This window comes from Prionailurus viverrinus, chromosome C1 (genome assembly GCF_022837055.1).
Source record: "Prionailurus viverrinus isolate Anna chromosome C1, UM_Priviv_1.0, whole genome shotgun sequence".
In the NCBI taxonomy this organism is placed as follows: domain Eukaryota; kingdom Metazoa; phylum Chordata; class Mammalia; order Carnivora; family Felidae; genus Prionailurus; species Prionailurus viverrinus.
This window is the reverse complement of record NC_062568.1, coordinates 98,177,409-98,192,558: the sequence shown is the minus strand read 5'-3', so window position 1 is coordinate 98,192,558 and position 15,150 is coordinate 98,177,409. Positions and strand designations below refer to the sequence as shown.

Genomic DNA, 15,150 nt, shown 5'->3' with positions numbered 1-15,150 from the left:
AAAAAGAAGTGGAGATAGCACAGCCTGTTACTGAGGTGCGTGAACCAAGAGTACACTTGCCTTGGGTGAGAGTCCAAGGGCTTCTCATGAACTCAATGCGTGGATTCTGTGACATTGGCATCGGCGGCTCTAAGTTATTCCCTAGTTGTTTCCCACATATCTGAGTTCCTAAGCCCCACGGCCTCTAGAAAAGTGAGATTTATGTAGTCAGCACTATTAATTATTGTTGTGGGGGAGATGGCACCATGGGCTAGTCCACTTAGCTTCCGAGTGGCTTCCGCTCACGCAGCTGGTTCTCTGCACTCCGTGCCATGCAAGCAGACGGCCAGTCAGGGTCACAGTGCGTGGCGTGCAAGGAGGGTGCTGAGGTACGAGGCCCACCCTTCTGGCCCCCAGGATGGGTCAACGAGCAAGGCAGATGTGCTCCAATGAGAGGGGCAGGGAAGCATCACCTGCTACTCTGCCAAACGACAGAGGGTTTATAGAAGGGCACACAGCTGGAAACTAGCACAGAGCTGCTAATCTCCTAGCATGAGGTCTCATCCATTCCCCCAGACTCATCCCCTCCTTAATTAGGCAGAGGATCAGCCCCCGAGAGCCATCGTGGTCACTGGGAGCTTGTCCAGCCAGGCTAGGCTGGCTCCCCTGAGTGCAGCCATTAGATCGTCGGTTCAGGGAAACATCTGGGTGTTCCCGATTTACTCAGAATCAGTCACTATAGTAAACTGCAAGATAGGCCAGCAAGAACACCGGCGTGGAGGCGGCTGGGGTCATCTTTCAGCCCCTGCCACCGATTAGCTAGGCGGCCTCGACGAGCCACGTTACCTGAGCCTCAGTTTCCTCATCTGCACATGTTACCCACTTGAATGAGTTGTAGTAAAGTTCATGGGGGACAAGCGAAGTGCCACAACGTGAGCCTGTTAAATTCGCTCACTCTTCATTTTGTTCCTCTCTACCCAGGATTTTTAAAAACCTTTTGTCTGTGTCAAGCAGAAATAGACGCACCTAAATCAATACGTGGCGTTCTCTGCTGAATGGAAACATTTACTCTGTAATTTTCTAAAAATGTGCCCTGAGATGACGGCCTGGAGGTTGTGCACACATTTCGCACCAAGGCAAACTGCAGGGAGAGACTGGCTGCTCTTTGGGGCTCAGGGAGTGGAAGAAGAGTGGGCAGCAGAACACGGACAGGGGGGCAGCAGGGAGAGGTTGGTGGTCAGGAGTGAGGCACCAGTGTGGTTTGGGACTGGCCCCTTGAGCTCTCTGGGGACCGCTAGTCCAACATCCAGCTCCCTGCAAGGGACGGTCCTTGTGCCACTGGTGTCCCCAAGCCACCCTCCCTCACCAGGATGCCCAGCTCCTGGATCAAACCTGCACAAGCTGCCTCTCTGCCTCCACACCCCTGAGAGTGGCCCTTTCCCGCTGACGGTATTGCTCTCTTTCCCGTCTCTCTTCTCCCCGGGCTCTCAGCTCCTCGGGGTTGGGAATGGAGTCAGACTCACTTCTGTAACCCCAGCAATTAGCCCAGGGCCAGGCACAAATGAGGTCACACCTGAGCTGCACCTGGGTCATCTGGAGGGCTTGTTAAAACAAACTGCTGGGAGGGGCGCCTGGCGGGGGCTCAGTCGGTTGAGCGTTCGACTTTGGCTCAGGTCATGATCTCTAAGGTTGGTGAGTTCGAGCCCTGCATCTGGCTCTGTTGCTGACAGCTAGGAGCCTGGAGCCTGCCTCGGATTCTGTGTCTCCCTCTCTCTCTCTCTGTCCCTTCTGCATTCGTGTTCTGTCTCTCTCACTTTCAAAAATAAATAACAAAACATTAAAAAAAATTAAAAAACAACACAAAACATACTGCTGGGCTCCATCCCCAGAGTTTCTGCTGCGGATGCTCCCAGGACCACACTTTGAAGACCACTTCAGAAGATGAGCATAAAAGGGGCTGCGCAAAGGGTGAACCACTCCAGATGTGGCTTTTTTCCTGGGTTGTTAAAGTCAGGCCCAGCCCTTAGCCTGCCTCCTCCCCTAAGTCCTCCCTGTCCCCTGGGACCCCTGGTATCAGTGCTCTCTCCCCATGCTCCTCTCAGCCATGGGAGGCAGGTGCATGTGCTCCAATCCCCTGACCCGCCCAGAGCTGGGTCCTTCCAGCGGAAAGGGGATCAGGGCCGTGGCAACATTGCTCCCAGAGCCAGTGAGGCACACTCTGCACAAGGTGCTCTCAGGGCCTCTCCCCTCCCGCACGTGGGTCATCAGGCCCATTGCGGGCTGAGGGAGAAGAGAGGGGTACCACTGGGCAACTACACAGATCCTGGGCGACCCAGGAGCTCCCCAACACCCTGACTGGAGACGTCTTCCGGGAGGACTGAGTTTTCTGGATAGCCAAGAACTCAGATGCCCTGACTTCATACCCAGGGCTCGTCCACTACCACAATTTGACAGGTGGGCCAGGAAGAAGTGTTCACTGGACCGGTTCATTACCACCCGCTTGCCAGCACATAGGCAGGAAGGTGGTCAGCGCTGGTTGGCAGGGGGAAGGGGGAAGTCCCCACGGTCAGCACCAAGGCCAAGGTCTTGACGCAGGGAAAATGGTAAGCCCTTAGGTTCCCATGCTACACGACCCCCTGGGGGGCACCACCAACGTTGTAATCCCCGTAAACAGTAACCTCTACAGTTGTGCAGTGCACATCCTGTGCAGTTTGATGCAATGGTCCTCCCAATCCTAGTTTGCAAAATGGTTTGTTATTCCCTGAATACCTACTATGGACCCATGAGGTGTTCTGGCAGGAGGCCAGAAGATGGTCTAGCCTCTTGGGGCAATCAGGGGAAAAGCCAGCTACATCCTACAGTGAGGAGAAAAGTGCTTTCATGAGGGCATGCCCAGGCACTGGGGGAGCCAGGGAGTGGCTTATCTCTGCCCGGTGAGGTCAGGGCGCTGGCATGCGGGGGCAGCCAGCTCCCTGAGGGCTGGTTAATCCAGCCAGGCTGGAGGCTATCAGGCGGCGGCTGCTGAATCTGCAAGCCTCAGCGTCTGGGGTTGGGTGGCTTCTTGCTTTCCAGGGACACCTGGAACTGCAATCCCTGGGGCCAGAGGGGTCCCTTGTGGTCTGTGGCCGCCCCAACCCCCTCCCCTCGCCATTGTGTGGGTTGGCAGAATTAGAGATCAGAGCCCCCGATTACTGGGCAGAAGGAGGTGTGGAGGCAGGGAAAGGGGCAGAAGCAGCCAAGACAAATAAGGGCAGCTCCAGGGGCTTCTGCCAAGGAGCTCAGCCTGCCTCCCTGGCCTGGTTCCTGAGCTTGCTTGGGGATGCACGCTTCCCCAGCTGATGGGCCACTTTTTCAAAGAAGCTTCTGAGAGGCCCTGACTTCCAGTAGCATCTTTCTCTGGGCTCCTAAGGGCACTGGAAGTCAGCCTCCGCTCTCCAAATGCTCTCTGTGGGGCGGGTCATGCAATTACTCCCCCCACCCCTCCCCCCACCATGGGCTGGCTCCAGGCAGACCTCTGACTTCGCCAAGAATCCCTGAGAGCTCAAAAAGCTGGTCCAGGCAGCCCTGGGAGACGTCCCGGCTTCCTCCCGGAACCTAGGGGATCTTGCACTCTGGGACGCACTTTGCATCTGGCACTGTCACCCCACTACAATAGGGGTCACTTCTTACTCGTTTCTGTGTCTCTAGCACCTAGACTGGGGACTGGCACCGACTAGGTGCTCAGTTAATGTCTGCAGCTTGAATGACTTCACTGCTAGTTTCTGTGCCTGAGGGCAGAGTGTATCTAAGAGTCTTGGCCGTTCTCAGAACCTAGCGGGCCCTCCCATACCCCGGGGTGATTAAATACTACCATAATTTCTAATCCCTACCACAGCCTGATCAGGTTGTCAGACCTGGCCAGGTATTTCACTCTTTGATAAACTTAATCACACAGAAGACTTATTATGCACCGAGGGGTTTAAACCCAACGAGACTCACGCAGCTCTGGCCAAAGTGGAAAACCAAACACCAGACGTGAGCCAGAGCGGGGAACAGCCTGGTATGTGGGTACCCATGAAAAAGGGCTTCAGGGATGCTGGGTCAGTGGTTCCAGGGCCTCTGGGCTTCTGACCCAGCAGGGAATAACCATTCGGAATGGTCTGCCCAGTCTGCATGAGGCAGGTGAGGCCCAGATTTAGTCTTTTTGCCTGGAAAGCCCCTTCCCTCCAAATGACAAAATTCAAGGTCTGGCAGATACAATGGTGGGTGTGGGTACTTTCCCTTAGGAGTAGAGGGTGATGGGGTCCCTGACCACCCCTCCCCATGTGCTAATGTGGCTAGTAAAACGATGGGAATGCAAGCTGGTGCAGCCACCCTGGAAAACAGTATGGAGGTTCCTCAAAAAACTAAAAATAGAACTACCCTACGACCCAGCAATTGCACCACTAGGCATTTATCCAAGGGATATAGGCGTATTATTTCAAAAGGGTACATACACCCCCATGTTTATAGCAGCACTATCGACAAGAGCCAAAGCATGGAAAGAGCCCAAATGTCCCTCGGTGGATGAATGGATAAAGAAGATGTGGTACACACACACACACACACAGGCGTGTTACTTGGCAATCAAAAAGAATGAAACCTTGCCATTTGCAACTATGTGGATGGACCTGGAGGGTATTATGCTGAGTGAAATGAGTCAGTCAGAGAAAGACAAAAATCATATGACTTCACTCACATGAGGACTTTAAGAGACAGAACAGATGAACATAAGGGAAGGGAAACAAAAATAATATAAAAACAAGGAGAGGGACAAAACAGAAGAGACTCTTAAATATGGAGAACAAACAGAGGCTTACTGGAGGGGGTGTGGGAGGGGGGATGGGCTCAATGGGGAAGGGGCACTAAGGAATCTACTCCTGAAATCATTGTTGCACTAGATGCTAACTAATTTGGATATAAATTTAAAAAAATAAAAAAAAATGACAAAAAATGTTGATAGTAAAACTAATATAATTCATATTGAAATTCCCAGTCCGGTGAAATGAACAACAGCTTCTGTAAAACCTTTCCCATTTTATGAATCTGAAATAACAATCTATTGTTATGCAATACTTGCTATGCAAATAGAAGCAGCTTAAAGGAAGCCTTCTAGTTCCCTCTTCCCTCCACATGACTGCCCCTAAAGTCACATCGTGTAGAAATTCTGGGCCTCCCCAGGGCTGTGAGGTCCACCCTCCCTTACAGGGGCAGTGGGACAGACACAGCCCAGCACCTAGCAAGGGCCTGGCACGTGGCACATTTGCAATAATCAGGCGTCAAATGAACAGCAGACATTGGGAGGTGTGGCCGGACTCACAGTGCGGAGAGATCCTGACAGCGGACTTGCACCCTCGGGGTCTGGCCTGCGGAAGGCTATCATCACTTCCATTTTGCAGATGAGAAAACTGAGGTCCACTTAAGACTTCCTTAAGGTCCCAGAGTTGGCTCTTGCCTGAGTCCCAGCTAGTCCCTGCATTCAAGCTGCCTCCTGGGTGGTGAGGGCGGGCAGCTCGTGCTGGGGCATGAATAATAGCCAGTCACCTGGTCTGCATGGGGCTCTGGGGTGGTCTGCTCCCTTCCTCCCGCCTTTCCGTCTGCCCTGCTGGGCTGCCCAGACTCACTTTCCAGCCTCTCATTCTCAGCTGTTTCTGCAAATCCGGGGCTGCCCTCTATCCTGGATTCCAAACCACCACAGCACGGGTCCCAGGCCCTCCGTCTCCCTCTCCCTGAGGGGTCTGAGAGGCAAGAAGGAGGCTCCACCTGGGTCCAGGCACTCACCCCAGACCCCTCACAGCTGACCTCAGCGGGGACAGGACAGAGGAGGCCAGTCTCAAATCCGGGTTTAAAAGCTGGGTTAGAGCTGCACACGTCTTAATTGGTACATTTCTATTTTCTCCGTGGGCATTTTTCCTTGCTGATGGACTCTTACAAACATTTTACTGTTGTATTTCTTGCACTACTGCCTGGAATCGTTATTTCGACATCATAAAAAAAATCATTATATTTTTAAAAGAAAGACTGAGAATTCCTACAAAAGAGAATACAAAAAGCTTGGGCAGACACACACACACACACACACACACACACACACACAGGCCCATCCACACACAAATATATCTACGTGCAAGTTTAGGCTGACAGGAAAAAGAGGTTTCTCGCCATACCGCTTTGCAAAGTAGAAGTGAATGAATAATTGATAGGGCTTTTTCCAAACATCTAGATTTTTAGCAATTATTCTAGAAAAATCCGGTTCGATTACTTAGAGCCGCAGTTCTGTGCTAAACCAACCCAGAAATGGTCACCAATAAGTAAAATTTACGATTCCCACTGAGCCAGCCTTCCACGGAATTGCATCATAAACACGAACATCTTTGTTTTGACCCACCAGAGTCCACAAAGCCGCTGCTCTCACTAACTGAAGGCACTGTCTGATCCACCCTCGAGCCCTTTACTCTGAGTAACGTTCCTGACTTCACGTACAGATGATAGTATTTCCCACTTTCTTTTGGCAAGAACTTCATCCGTCTCACCGCACTCACCCTTCGCCGCCAGTTGCAAATGAGCGGTGCCTGAACCGAGGTCACGAAGCTTTAGTTCTTCTGACTCCCCGAGATACTGGGGCACCCGTAAGCGGGCCAGGGGTTGGTGGTGCTGGTGGGAGAGGCCCACGCGCCACCCGCGCCACCCTGGATCTGTGCCCTAACCAGACTTACCAACAACAGGCTGATGCGACATTTGGCCAATGCCAGTGTCTGATGCATGAGTCCCTTGATGGCCCCACAGGGATCCAGGCCACAGCTTCTTGCTTGGTCTCCCTCCGGTGTGCGGGCAGCCTGACTCTGTCTTGGAAGTCAGGGCTCAGGCTGACCCTCACAGGCGAGGGACCTGCCGGGCTTGGACAGCTGTGCTGCTGCCCCCCTCAGCCTACACACCAGCTCCTGGCCACAGGGACTGGCCCGGGAGTGGTGACTGATGCTTGGTTACAGAGGGGGCTGGGAGAGAGCAGTTCTGGTTGATACTTCCTGTTTGGGGAGGAAACCTCACTGGTAATAATTAGTGGCTCAGACTCCAGCGTCTCTGCCACAGGAACTGAGGCAGGACAGCCAGCAGAGCCCAGGATGCATAAAATGAATAAATGTCATCCAATGCAGGGTGGGCCGCCTCCGTGTGTGTGTGTGTGTGTGTGTGTGTGTGTGTGTGTGAGAGAGACAGAGAGAGAGTGTGAGTGAAAGAGAAAGAGAGAGAGAGAGAGAGAGAGAAAGAGAAAGAGAAAGAGAAAGAGAAAGAGAAAGAGAAAGAGAAAGAGAGGTGCGTTTATTCTTCGGATTACAAAGCCAAACATAATGGCTGCAGAAAGTGGCAATTTATCAATTGCTGTGGGGGTAATTTATTGCAATCACTGCAGCTATCCTTGGCTTGTGATGGTTTTCTCAGCATTTTGTGCCAACAAAGACTTCATGGTCGCCTTTATTTGCCTGTCGGTACCCACAGTGTGGAGAAAGACAGACGGAAGGACCCACAGACAGGAGACAGTATTGTCCCGAGGGCAAAGCAGGGATGCATGTGTGCCTTCCTGCCGCTGGTGGCTTTTCTAGTGACCCTGGGGGCCAGGCTGACGGCACACACGGAGGTCAGAGGTTTCGAGGCTTTTTTTTATCATTGACATTAATGATGCCAAGCCCAGTCTTAGGACAAGTATATGCAACTGCTTCCAACTTGTTTGAAAACTGGTGACCTTGGAAAACAGGAGCTTTGAGTCACCCTGGGCATTTGGATAACCAGAATATGCACGGCCGGGCCCCGGGCGGGTTTATTCTCTTATTACAAGCCCAACAGCACCTGCATGGCCATCTGACTGCTGTGGCCCAGTGCCTTGTCTCCTCTACCAGAAACCTCCTGTGGGCAGGGGTATTCCTGAATCTCCCAAGTCCAGCGTCGGCCAGTGCACACTGACAGACTTCCCTTGCCTTAGCTCACTTTTCATTCCCTTCTTTCTGGTCTCTGCCACCCACCCCCCCCACTTCTGCCAAAGCTTATTACCTCCACCTTACATCTTGACATCCTGTCCAGCCAAATCCCCCTTCCTTGGGGACTGAGGACGCCTCCCAGCCCCCATAGCCCCTCAACTGTCTCTCCCAGCTCTGTGTTCAGAGGATCTAGGTAGACAGACCTAGGTGTGAATTCGGGTTCAGCTGCGTAAGCAGTGTGACGTTGGGCAGGTTCCTTTCCTTCTCTGTTCTGATGATTAAGCAAAACAGTGAAAATGAAAGCCCCTGAACCCACATCTCAGGACGGCTTTGGTTTACACGTTTCCTGTGTTTTGCTGTGGACCGTTCACTGCATGCTGTCCTGGAATCTTCTCCCTCTGCTGCCTGGTGGTGCTGTGTATTGTCACTCAGCTTCCCACTTAGACTGTGAGCTCTCCAAAGGGCAGAGACCTGGTGTCCCGCACCCCTGTGCATCCACACAGCCCTGCTCGTGGTAATTCTGCTGTGAGGCCCGTAGATGCCTGTTGGGCCGACGGGGGGCTCAGGCAGTGTCTCAAACGGTAGTGAACACGGATTGGGGTCGTAGTGAACACGGGATGGCGGGGGAGCTTAGGCTGCAGATTTCCAGGCAGTCCCAGAGGGCCCCTCTCACCCCCCCCACCCCCACCCCTGCCCCGATTCAGTACTTCGGGCGGGCTCAGCACTCTCTGTCCCTATCACAGCTTCTGGGTGGTCTCTGATCCCTTTGAGGAAGCTGTACTGTCAGGAACTCACACTTTCTTCAGAAAGCAAACCCCCCAGCTGTGAGTGGACAGGAGCACGCCCCCTGTTCCCACAGGGGTCCAGGTCAGCTGTGGTTCCCGGTCTCCTGGGGTTTTCAGTGAGCCCTCAGCTGTGCCCTGAGTTCCCCCTCCCCCTTCGCCATACACAGCCATCTAGATTAGAACATCCAAGAAGAACTGTAGCAAAGGTTACAGGAGGACGACAGGCCCAAGAGGCAATACACAACAGAGCGTTGTCAGCCTTCCAATCCAGGAACACCTCGAGGGCAGGGCTTTCCTGGCTAGAAGTTCCCAACCCCCCACACAATCCTTGGCGGCCCCGCCCAGCACCGGCCTGTTTCCTTCCCTTCCAGGGCCGGCCACTACCTTATTTCTGGCCACCCTGAAGCCATCTGCAGGGACCAACCACAAAGCGCCTGGTCTTAACCTCTTGTGGCCGCCCAGCCCTGCACCCAGGTTGTTTGTGGCTGACTCACAGGGCAGTGGTGATCGACTCCCCCACCCTGCCCACTGTATCCCACGTACAGGCCTGGCTGGTCACCAAGCCCCCGCACAGGCCCCTCGGATTCCAAACGGCCCACCCTCCTGACGCCGCAGGCCACCCCATCTTTGCGCAGACTCCACCTGTAGGGCCCATGTCCCAGCCAACACCTTCCCGCTGTGTGCCTGCATGATTCACCTTCAGAGAGACCCCTCACCCGGACCGCAGGGCATACTGTCACCTCCCAAGCCCACCAGTAAAATCACAAGCCTACCTTCCCCACGGGCCTGATGGCCACACCACAAGCATCGGGGGTGACAGCACCAGGAAGGGTCAGCCACCACAGACCCCAGCACGCCGGCTTTGGGACATCGCTGTCTTCCCTGGGAACTGAGATGGCCCGTTTGCCAGCCCCCAAATTCCTTCACATTTACCCGTGATTGATTTTATTATACTCTTGGGGCTCTGTTTTTCAGTTTAAACATCTGAGCTATCCTAATCTGATAGCTCTAGAAAGCTTAGGAACGTGTGCTTCCATCCCACCTGGCTCTCATTAAGCGGAAGGGCGAGGTAGGAAGAAGTTGGTGCCTGATTGCAGGACAATTAGGGCCCACCTGTTGCACATTCTGCCAGGTGACTGTGGTGATTTACAAGGACGGACTGATTGGGAAGAGCTGAGCAGCAGGTAATTCTCCGGTGATAGGGTTCCACACCCCAGGGGGAACCTGGGGGGTTCTGCCCAGGGGGTTGAAGTGACAATACAGGCCTTTTTGATCTTGCATAAGTTAGCAGTGGCTGCTCCCGCCCGCCCTCTGCCGTCTCTGGTTTTGGATCCTGGCTCGCATTAGCTGTGGGACCTGGGACTCAATGATGCTGAGCCCCCTCACTTCTAATTGGAAATAAGGGGGGGGGGGAGGAGGGCGCCTGGGTGGCTTGGTTGGTTAAGCGTATGTCTCTTGATTTCGGCTCAGGTCATGATCTCAGTTTGTGAGTTCGAGCCCCACACTGGGCTCTGCGCTGACAGTGCAGAGCCTGCTTGGGATTCTCTCTCCCCCCTCTCCCTCTCCCCCTACCCTGCTCATGCTCTCTCTCTCGCTCTCTCAAAATAAATAAAAACTTAAAACACAAAGAAGTGGAGAGTGTGGGGTTTTGCTGGGTTAGAAATGACCATGGACACTCATCCCACCAGAAGTGGGACTCAGTCTTGAGGACCTGGCACCAAGATGGTGCTCAGTACCCTTTGTTGAGTGAATAAATGATGAGGCAGAATTTGGACAAGCAGATATAGTTAGTAGTCTCTCAAGTTTGGGATGGAAAGAACGGATTGGAGTCTCGTGTTTAACTTGGGAAAGTTACATCTATCTCCTTAAGAGACTCTAAGGTTCAAATGTGCTTATGGATACGTCACGCTTGGGGCCTGACAGGTGGCGAACTGAATGTTCAGTGATGATGACTGTCATTTCAGATGTAATCCAAGCAGTGCCCATGGCATGCCAAGGATGTGAAGGGCTGGTCTGTAGATGTCTGGACAGGTCAGAAAGCTGGCGGGCCCAGCTGCAGAGGGCAGCAGGAGGAAATGAGAGTTCTGTAGTCCAATGTTTGGAAACCACCTAGAGTGATTTCCCCATGCCTTGGTTCCCCTCTCCAAGTTCTGGAACCTCCACAGCCTCCTGGATTCGGAACGGGGTTGGCAAGGACAGGATATGAGTGGGAAAAGAAGCACACCCCCCCCTCCAACCCCCCCCCCCCCCCCCGGCAGGGAGGAAAGGAGCCAGCTTGGCTTTAGGTTTTAATGACTGCTTTGAAAGGCAAGCTTCCTGGTTTTAAATCAAGAGACTCATCCTCAGTCCAGATGCTAGAAAGCAATTTCACGGAGTGCTCATCTTATGAAGCTTGGACCGCCCAGGCAAGGGAGACGTGGCCACCACACCAGTGGGGAGGGCAGGGAGGGGTAGACCCAGCCGCAGAGAGCCCAGACATCCCTGCAGACCCGGCTCCCCGGCTCCATCCAAACCTGCCTGAAAATCACCCCAGCCACTGAAATGTTCTTTTGCAGACCGGTCAGAGAACGAAGCAGGAAGCACAGACTTTTCCTCCCAGTCTGGAAGACACTGGCCAGGACACTAAGCAGGGAGCCTCGAGGCCTGAGCCCTGCGGCCATCTCTGAAACATAGAAGAGGATGTGGAGGCCACTCTCTGGGCTTTAGCTACCTTTTCTAGGGAACTGAGGGGGCTCGGACTAGAAGAGCAATGAGCCTAGAAGGTCTCCAGCTGATTAACACTCAAATCCTGGGGGAAGAGGGAAGGATCTGATATTTTTTGCACTCCTAAAACTCATCACTTCACACAAGTAATCCCTCAGGCAGGTATTATTGTCACTGTCTTATAGAGATATCAAGTGCAGCGTCCCTTAGCAAGGTAGATGAAGAAGCAAGTGTGGAGAGCTGAGGACTTGGCCAAGGTCACATGGTGAAGAGCTGAGATTCAGACTCGGTTCCATCTGACTGCAAAGCCAGGGGCTCTCACTTACCGTGAGGCAGCTGAAGCTGCCTGACCCCCCCTCCAGGGCTCAGGTGTGCAGCTTTGGACTATAGTCCTTAACTCTCACTGTTTAATTACCTGGAGCCCTGCCCAATACTCTGATAAGCACAAGGAGGGAAGGGCCAGGGGGCAAGGAAGGGAAATGAACTGAAGAGGGCACATCTGTGATCCCAGGGTGACCACAGGTCCTGGGGAGCTCAGCAGGCTTGGGACTGGCTGTCCAACCTCCTAGTAAACAGGTGGCCTGGAATGAGCTCTGGGCTGGCTCTGAGGTCACTCCAGGCCTTCCTCCTAGATTGCCTGGCTAAGGCCACCTGCCCATCATTCAAAGCCTCCTTCAGGAAAGTTTCTATACCTCGCTGATGCCCCCCTAAGTCCCATTTCTCCATCAGACAATGATCAAGCACATGCTCCCAGCTGTCCCATCACCCCTCTCCCCATTCCCCCAGGCCACCGGGGATAGAGACAGGCACAGAGATGGGTAAGACGGTCTCAGTCCTCCAGGTGCTTCTGGCTGGGTGCAGGGTCATGCAGCCTCTGATTCAGTCCAGGTGGATGGGATCTAGGCATCTGTATTTTTAACAAACCATGCAGGTGGCTGAGGGGGCACACCCCTGTGAGACCCTTTTGGCCTTGTGGATATCCTGGACCCCATCACTGCATTTTTTGGGCTTCCACCTCTGAGAACATGGCCTGTCGGTCTCACTGGCAGGCTCTGGGCTTCTAAGTCCGATAAATCTGTGTACAAATCCCTATTTCTGCAACTTGCTACCTGCGTATCTTTGCCAAATAGCCATGCTTTCTGGGGCTCAGTTTCTCCATCTGTAACAAGATGACAGTCGTGCCTTCCTGGCCTGAGGATTAACTGGGACAGTGCATGCGTAGCAAGCTGCCTGGCACAGATAAATGCACAATAAATGTCCGCTATTAATTATATCATCACTGCGCTCTGATAGACAGAAATACTTCCCTGGGGCTATTTCCAGAACCCCACTTCCCAGAGTCTGTTTCAGAGGCGGCCCTGGACACCTGGGAGGCCTTTCGGTGCCCTCTGCCACGGCTTCTGCAGGACCTGCCTACATTTTCTCCGTGGTTTCCGCCTCTTGGGCCCCAAAGACATTAGCTCAGTGTACCTTTCATCTACCCAGAGCGCCCAAAGTTCCAACCACACCCCTGTGGGCAGCCTGCCCCCACATTTCGGGGAAATAGGCAGGAGAGTTGAGTTTCCCAGGCAAGAGCTCGTGGCCAGAGGCAGGCACTGGTCAGCCTCGCCCCTTCCAGTCCAAGGTCGGGCGCCCCGCCCCGGTCGGCCTGCTCCTCTGGGGCCGACAAGCGGCTGGGAGGCCTGGCGGGGAAGGTCCCGCCCACCGCTCCCCGCCCTTCCCTGAGACCCGCCGGCCGGAGCCTCGGGGACCGAGGACCCGAGCATTTGGCCGGTCCGCAAGGCTGCAACCCGGGTCCGGACGCGCGTTCTCCCTAGTCCCGCCCCGGGCAGGGCGTCCCCGGGCCCTGTCTCCCGGCACCGCGCACGCTGCTGGCGTCCCCAGGGAAGGCAGGCGCGCAGTGGAGGACCGGGGATCCGGGTTCTCTGTCGCCGGGCGCACGTGGCTCGGTCCCAGCGGCCCCGGTCGCCCGCAGACGCGTGGCGGCGCCCGGCTTTGGAGCGGCGGTGGCGCAGGGGTGCAGCGGGGGCAGCCGCCGGGGCGGGGTGGGGGGTCCCAGGCAGGGCGCAGCCCACAGCCCCGCGAAACGCGGCGGAGGGGGTCACTCACCAATCCGGCGCGCCGCTCGGAGCAGCGGCGGCGGCTGAAGGTCCGCGTTGGAGGCGGTGGCTCGGCCCGGAGGCTCCTCCCCTCCCGGCGCCCCGCCCGCCCCCGGGGCCGGACCTGCGGGGGAGGTGGCCGCCCGCCAGCCCGCCCCTGCTAATCAGGCTCCGCCGCCGCCCCCAGCAGCGCAATCGGGGAGCTGCAGGGTGCTCTGGCCCTGCAGCCGGGCGGCGGCGCCCTACGACCCTCCGCCCCCGGGCCCGAAGTTCAGAGCCAGCCCGCCCCCTTCCTGATCTACTTCCCCTCTTCCCTGCCGGGGCTCAAGTGTGCAAAACTCCCGAGCCACCACTTAACCAGGACAATGAGGGCGCGGAGACCAGGGTGACTTCTGTGTCCCGCTTCCTTAATCGGAGGGACACCTCAAATCCATTACCATTTTATAACCGGGGGTGAGTAGTAGGTCGGGTTTGCACAGATGGTAAGAGACCAAAGTGTCAGGTTGGATCCTGCTTCCGTCATTTTTACAGTGGAAGCAGGCAGTAGAGGCCCCTTCTCAGCAAGGCAGGCAGCATCCAGGCACAATGGTCCTGGCATTTCTCTGTCCCTTGTCCACTTATTGGGCAGACTTTTGGTCCTTGCCCCTAGTCCTCAGGTTTCAAGGCCTGAGAGCTTGTGGAGGACCCTTGGGAGGAGCTGCTGGGGACAATGGAGATTTCCTTCCTGTCTTGACTTGCTGGGCCCCCAGACAATCCCCTGCCCCTGAGAAAGGTGGCCCGCAACACCTTCCCCCATGTGGGTAGCTGTAAGGCGAGAATACCTTAGGGGTATCTTTCTAGAGGTGCTCCCATCTGAAGCCCTTTCTCACCTGCGACTTCACAGCAGGTGCTGCTGGTTTATTCCCCTCCCTTTACAGGTGAGGGTGCTCTGGTTAGGTGGGGTACTGTTGGCATTAGGGTCCGTCATCTGGGAGGCTGACTTGGGGGTTTCCAGGCCCTGGGACTCGGTCTAGAATATGCCTGGGGGACATATTCCTTCAGCTCCTGATAAGGAGCTTCTGATTACTCCGGGGAGCCAAGCTGGGCGGGGAGATAAGCCCTGGGGAGGAGTTATCTGAGCCCCGAGGTCAGACACAAGGGGCTGAGCCCTGCAAATGGACCCCAAAGAGCACAATAGAGGGGTGAAGAGGCAGAATCGCGACCTCCTCCTGGTGGGAAGGCTGCTATGAAGGGCCTCTTCTCCCCACCCCCACCCCCCCTGAGATCCGCCCCAGAGAGCCAGAGCCTGCCCCGCCTCCATAGTTTCCTCCAGCCTAGAATACCCTGCGGCCTTAGCTCTCCCTGCGAGGCCCCAAGGCCCAGATCCTCTCGCACCTCCTTTTGCCCAAGGCAACACCCTCTCTGAGCTCCTGCAGCAGTTCTCAAAGGTCCCTTTTCCATTCAACACTCAGGGAATCCTGCCATACCCCACAGTGTTCCATGTGCCAGGGACCCAGGTGCCCCATGCCTGGTCCCTGCCCTTGGATGGTGGGTTGCTGCTGCAGTGGGTTATAAACTTTGGGAAGATAGGAACCAGTTCCTAGCCCCCTTTGGTGA

At 55.1% G+C, this 15,150-nt stretch overlaps 1 protein-coding gene across 3 annotated transcripts in view; it reads right to left on the bottom strand.

The window, feature by feature from the left end:
- Nucleotides 1-14,442, bottom strand: part of STEAP3 (STEAP3 metalloreductase) — a 47,851-nt gene extending 33,409 nt beyond the window's left edge. The window contains exon 1 of one of the 3 annotated variants that reach the window (XM_047871871.1): nucleotides 14,424-14,442. Coding sequence is in view for 1 of the 3 variants with exons in the window: in XM_047871870.1 (XP_047727826.1) it covers nucleotides 6,714-6,735 (22 nt within the window). In the remaining 2 variants the exon portion in view is untranslated. Of the gene's footprint in view, nucleotides 1-6,713; nucleotides 7,116-13,564; nucleotides 13,700-14,423 lie in introns of those variants that run through there. The other 2 variants (XM_047871872.1, XM_047871870.1) reach the window with 2 other exon arrangements.
- Between the last annotated feature and the right edge of the window lie 708 nt (nucleotides 14,443-15,150).